The sequence below is a fragment of the Morone saxatilis genome, unplaced genomic scaffold (assembly GCF_004916995.1).
Source record: "Morone saxatilis isolate NCDOM2014 unplaced genomic scaffold, NCSU_SB_2.0 Contig16, whole genome shotgun sequence".
NCBI lineage: Eukaryota > Metazoa > Chordata > Actinopteri > Moronidae > Morone > Morone saxatilis.
The window spans coordinates 13,569,712-13,575,812 of NW_023339718.1; the positions used below are offsets into that span (position 1 = coordinate 13,569,712).

General features: G+C 41.0%; 1 protein-coding gene across 1 annotated transcript in view; it reads right to left on the reverse strand.

Annotated features, from left to right (window-relative positions):
• Positions 1-84: 84 nt before the first annotated feature.
• Positions 85-6,101, reverse strand: part of dmxl1 (Dmx-like 1) — a 51,359-nt gene continuing 45,342 nt past the window's right edge. Inside the window, exons 45-50 of the mRNA XM_035658247.1 lie at positions 5,829-5,956; positions 5,162-5,239; positions 4,910-5,001; positions 4,710-4,762; positions 3,779-3,996; positions 85-2,013 (exon numbers count right to left, since the gene is read on the reverse strand). Coding sequence (XP_035514140.1) covers positions 1,771-2,013; positions 3,779-3,996; positions 4,710-4,762; positions 4,910-5,001; positions 5,162-5,239; positions 5,829-5,956 — 812 coding nt within the window. The 3' untranslated portion in view covers positions 85-1,770. The remainder of the gene's footprint in view (positions 2,014-3,778; positions 3,997-4,709; positions 4,763-4,909; positions 5,002-5,161; positions 5,240-5,828; positions 5,957-6,101) is intronic.

Below are 6,101 nucleotides of genomic sequence, written 5' to 3' on the forward strand. Positions count from 1 at the left end.
AAAAAAACATTTCCACATCAAAATAGAATACGCATTAAAACTTGTTCAACTGCCCCGCCCCGCCCCAACCCCAACCCCCACCCCCTTTACATTGTCAACAGCAAAGTTTCCTGCTACATGTTCTTAAGCTTAATAGTGAACATTTGAAAAAATAAAAATAAAAACGCAGCCAGGAAAGTTATTATCCATGATGTCTCACACCAGCGTTGTTAAATTAAAGCTACTTTGTGCAACTTAATACCAATAATAATTATCAGGACCAACAGTACTGTAGTACTGTGCCAGCATGGCAGAAGTAGTTTTCAGAGCTTAAGGACACTTAATAATAATACCACTGGTTAAATCTAGGCCTGGATAACCGAACATCATACTATATATATTAATCTTTTTACCAAAGGCATGGGCTGCTTTCCCAACATAGTTATATGCATTACACTACATATAATTTAGCTTAATTTTTATGTGCAAATAGAGTAAGAGAAATGGCCCATTCATTCAGTTAGTCCATTAAAACTAAGAAAACGCTCGGTAGTGGCACACATGTAAAGCCAAGTCACAAATTTAAGATTATTTCTACACTTTAGGAGATATGCTTTTTTTTATATATACCTAGTTAATCCATAAAACTGATTTTTTTTTTGCTAGCCAGCTGCTGACTGTAGCCTTACGTTTAAGGGACTACCAGGAGAGCGTTATCAACCTTCTCATTTAACAGCTAGAAAGCAAAATGCCAAACTATTGCTTTAAATTTAAGATTGTGTTATTTCCATATTTATAAAAAAAACTAAGTTTCATGTGTTCATTTCAAGTCAGGCTGGGAAGGGGCATCAGCCTAAAATTCAAACATTAAACAATAATTATGATATGAAACTTCCTAAAGTGTGGTTCGATCGTGATAAACACCTGGTCCTCTGCTTTTCATTTGTGTTCAGAAATGTATATGGAGCACCGCAATGCGCCGTGAATCTTTGTGACTGGATATAATGTGCTTTGTACGACGTCCACTGGCCTTACTGCATTGTGCTGAGTGGGTTTAACAGTGTCGTACAGTATTGTGGTGACGTTCAAACCCCTAAAGGGATCGCTAATCATCCCTGTGCGAAACACTGCGTACACAGTTCTGTATTTTAAAATCACCTTAACAGTCCAGCAGTGATTCCAGAAGAGTTTCCACTATCACGACTGCTTCACTAATACGAACTGAGAGATATGGTATGAGAAGAACAATGCTGCAGCTTTAGACTCTTCACAGTCTCGTCACTCCTGCTTCCTTCTACAGCTTCTCTTACTGTGCAAAAAAAAGAAAAAGAAAGGCTCTCCGCAGGCTGTTCAGTAGACAGAGTTTGTTTAGGAGAGTATCCGGCTGGGTTTTTGTCTCTCTTACGATTTATTTCGATTGACTGCGCCATCGGTCGTTACCCTGTGCCCCAATTAAATTTCCGCTACTGTTTAAAACACATGTAGAGGCTCCTACATTCGGTCCAAGTCCCACACAGAGCACTGCAGACCGCGATCGTTTTCCACGCGTGGTCACTCTTGGGCCCCCGGATCAGACGACACGCTCTCACTCTGCGAGAGTCTGTAAATCCTATGAATAATCCACCGTCATTTACACTGATAACACTTGACATCATTGTTCTCGTCATGGCATCGTTTTCCCAAAAATGAAGCCATGATGGTATTCAGGTAATTCCACAGCTGCTCGATCATAAAATGCACTTCACATTATTCACTTAAATTGCTTTTAACACCTTATTTTTCTACATTTGTCTAAATGATGAACTTGACATCGTTCTTGAGGTTGCCGTGGTTGTTGTTGTTGTTGCTGACAACACTGAAGCGGTTGGGGAGGATCCTCATCTTCATGGTTCCGTCGGCGCCACAGGAGAAGATGTGATTGGTCGGTCCGACCTCGATCTGCATGACACCCGTGCCGAGGTTCCTGAACAGCGACTGGCGAGCGTGTTCGTTTGGAAAGGTGTAGAGCGGACACTGTGTGGTCAGGCTCCAAACCTGGGGAGGAAAGAAAGGGACCATTTTTAAACCGAAGAGTCAACAGAGATTCTTTTAAACAGAACAGAGCATTGAAGAATGAGTCTGGTAATATTCTGCATTCTTCTTATTGTCGTTGTCTTATTGTTAACCAACCAGGGTAAATAACTTTACATTTGTGTGAATCTGTATGTTCAACGGTAGGAGGAGGAAAGAGAGGACGTCAGAAATTCCTGTCAGCTGCGGTAAAGTTAGCAGCCCGCGGTGGGTCTGGCGGGGGAAGGAGAGGACCGGAGAGGAAATGTGACCAAAACTGAACAGAAAGTAAAGAGATGAGGTGCAGTCATGGGTAAGAGTGAGAGAGGGAAAGAGAGACATCAATAGAGAGCTATCAGAGGGAGAGGGAGAGAGAGAAAAGATGAAGCACTGTTTCTCTATTCTTGTGAGTTGAGTGTGTTCAAGCAATCAGTAACATTTCTCTTCTACTCTCCAGACTTGTGAACGCTTCCTGTTAAGCTAGATGTTGCCAAGCAACGTAAACAGCAAGAACTCCAGCAACCAGCTATATATCACGATGTTAAAAACAAGTTAATTAACAAGTGATATCTATTTTACTTAACTTACATACAACATTTTGTTGGCAAGTGGCCATTATATAATCGGGACTTTTTTTATGTTCCAGCACTGTGTAGCGGTATCACAACCTGTGATGAGCAACTGGTTGATACACACACACACACACAACATTTAAATACTTGCTGGTGCACATCCACAGATAAAAATATTCTCCAACAAATACATAATTTACTCTGGTTTAGCATTTTTTTTTAAAATGTTTTTTTCAAAGATTTACATCTTCAGTCTGAACCAATGAGGGTCCACCGAGATACACGCTGCTTACGTCATTGGATTGGTATTCCCAGCCTGGGATCTTTATTATTTCATAAGGTATTTCATACACTGAAGTCTGTACATATTAGTTAATCTTCCTGTTCCATTAACTCACATCAAACACTTATATATAAGCTTATATATTTGCAGCACCCATGTTACATTTTCAATCAGCCAATATACGATTAATGACTTTAGATGAGTAACATCACACACAGCTTTGAAGGTTTTTGTGAGAAATCATCCAGAATGAAAGTCATTTGAATTTCAAGCAGATGTGCACTGCACCATTTCCCGTACGTCTGTGTGACACAGCGGCTTCATCCTCGGAGTGACAGCTGTGTGATCTATGCCAACATATTCAAGTCAAAAAGATGAAAGACCTGCTGTCTCTGGAAATATATTAGCTGAATACGGTCACATCTCCTGCCTGTTCAGTCAGAACACCTTCCTTTGCCCTCTCATGTGTCACTTTAGGATAAATGCAACAGTCATCCGATTGTTGATGTGGAGGAGAGACATTCACACCTGGGGGCCAAACGCCCTGCAGGACTGTTGTGTCAGCTACAGTTTAACTATGTGCAGAGGAAACAATCAAACTGTTTTCATAATCCAAGTTTTTTAGAATTACTGCTCCCAGTGAAGCTCTCATATAAAATTAATGACTCTCAAAAAAAAAAAAAAGAAGAAAAGTCACAAAAGCTCTATGAATTTTTATCCTTTTTGGGAGATTCTCTAACAGTGCAAACTGACCTTGAAGGCCGTCAACAAATGCTAATATTTATATATTCCCCTGTCTGTAATATACCTCTCAACATTTCATATGTATTCAACAGACATTTATTTAAATCGCATTAATAACTTTGAGATACTAAATTATGAAAGTTAAGAATACCTTGATGTTGCCCTCAGATGATCCACTGATAAAGCAGTCCTCAGTCGGATCAACAGCCAGTGCTTTGACCGGCGAGTCGTGGGCCTGGAAGCTCTGGCGTTGGTGCTTGTGGGAAAGCTCCAGGACGCTGATCCAGCCCTTCCTCCCGCCTGTGATAAGCAGCTGCTGCCTGGGGGCCATCGCGAGCACGGTAGCACCGGACTCATGGCAGCAAAAAGCTGAGAAGAGAGACAAAGCAGAAAGATGGGATATCAGGGAGAATGAGAAGGAACTGAGAGAAGCATTCAGAACAGAAATAAAACAGGTGGAGATATTGTGGAAAAAATATATAATATTGAGGGCAGGAGTCAGCAACCTTTATGATAAAAATAACAAAAAAAACTGTCTGGAGCCGCAAATATACAGTGCTAATTTCTCACTGCAGATCAAGCAAACAAATCCGTCCACACATTATTAAATTCTACATTTTCCTCTGAGACTTGTCTTTAACCATAGCTAGTCTAGCTAGGGAAACTCAAGACTACTAGCTACCGCTAATGAGGTCAGGATGTAATGCAAAATTTGATTTGGTATGTAATGGCTAAAGATTAACTGCAGAATGTAAGAATCACTTTAGACTTTACGCCTACAAAAAATGACAAATTAAAATGTCAAAAAAGAACCATTATTGATTTCCATAATTTTTTTTGCAAAGCCACAAGGAGCTACTGGAAAAGAGCCACATGAGGCTCCAGAGCTGCAGGTTGCCTACCTCTGAGGGCCTAAATCTACAATTATTAATTAATTAATTTTCTCAAATCATCAGAGGCTGGAAGCCAAGCTCTTTGCTTTAAAAATAAACAATTATGAAAATTGTTTCTGATTGCTCAGCTGATTTCTCAAAGAGGCTGTTACAAAATAAAAAACGATGCTTTTCCTTGCTGCATCTTACCATGAACAAGACTGTTCGCAGGAGTCACCAAAGTGTCCCACAGACACACGTTCCTGTGGAGTCAAAAATGATCAAATTACTATCCATTCAAACATTTTAATCAAAGGACATGTCATTATCCCTGCTGGCCACAGTACAGTGGCTTTTAATTAGAAGTCCATGGAACAATTCATTAAATTCTCCTTCCAAGTCTCTCATACCGGTTATCTGTTGAAAGACCTGCAGTGGCAATGAGGGAGGAGGAACCCACAAAAACAAAGTCGTGAGCTGTCTTGTTGTGGCAGTGCAAAGTCTGCCAGAGAGAAACAAAGGAGACGTTTATTAATAGTGACAGTAATAGAGAAGCAGGAGAAGAGTAAACAGATATGAGAATGACAGGAAGAAAGCAGGAGGACACAAAACTAAAAACAAACATGTTGGGGAGGGGGAAGGTAGCTCTGTGAGTTTCTTACCAGGTATGGTTTGGGTGCATTCCCGCTTGTGTTGGTCTGCCAGAGACTCAAACCTCCATCAGCGTCTACAATACCGAACTACACAAAACATTCAGAGAGCAGATATCAGAAATTCATTTAGAGTTATCTTTTATTTTACATCAGACAGACAAAAATATACTGTCAGGTGCCCTTCCTGTGTTTGCAGCCCCATTGGGAACCTACTTCCATCAGGTGATTTGGACTGCACTCAAATGATCTTCCAAAACACATCAACAGCCTCATAAGTCCAAGCACCACTTACATAACTAAAATCAAGTGCCCTGCATGTCCTCCCGTTCCCATTTTTTAAAGCATATTTCACTCTTTTGGTCAGTACTGGCAGATAAGATAGCACTGGCACAGGAGAGACACCATCTGAGAAAATGATTAGCTTGAGGCGAGTGCCTGAGTTCAGAACGGTTGAATCACTCCGCTGAAGAACAATGTGTGCTGAAGCCAAACTCCCCACTGTGGTTCGTGCCTGAACGGCAAAGTTGTTAGAGGAAGTGTGAAAATGTGGCTGAATCTGACAGGCTCACATCGAAATGCAACCATGCTGCAAAGCTAAGAAAGGTCTGGCATCTGTATGGTGGTAGTTAACTGTCCAACGTGTTCTGCCCATACAGTACGAGTGAGGCTTTGTTACCTTGTTTCCCTGGTGGTTGAACCGTATCCTGGTTACTCTGGAGTTGCCTGGACTTCTGAAGCAGATGATCTGCTGGGAGTGACCCCATTCGAACATCCTCACGCTACCGTCCTGAGCTCCTGTCAGGTCTGAAAAACAGAAATAAACAAAATATGACATTAGTTCAGCTTATTCTCCAGTGCATTCTGGTCCCAACAAAAGGTTTTGGCATTTTTTTGTTCCCAAAATTATCTGTTATAATTGATGAAGGAACACACACACGCACACGCACAC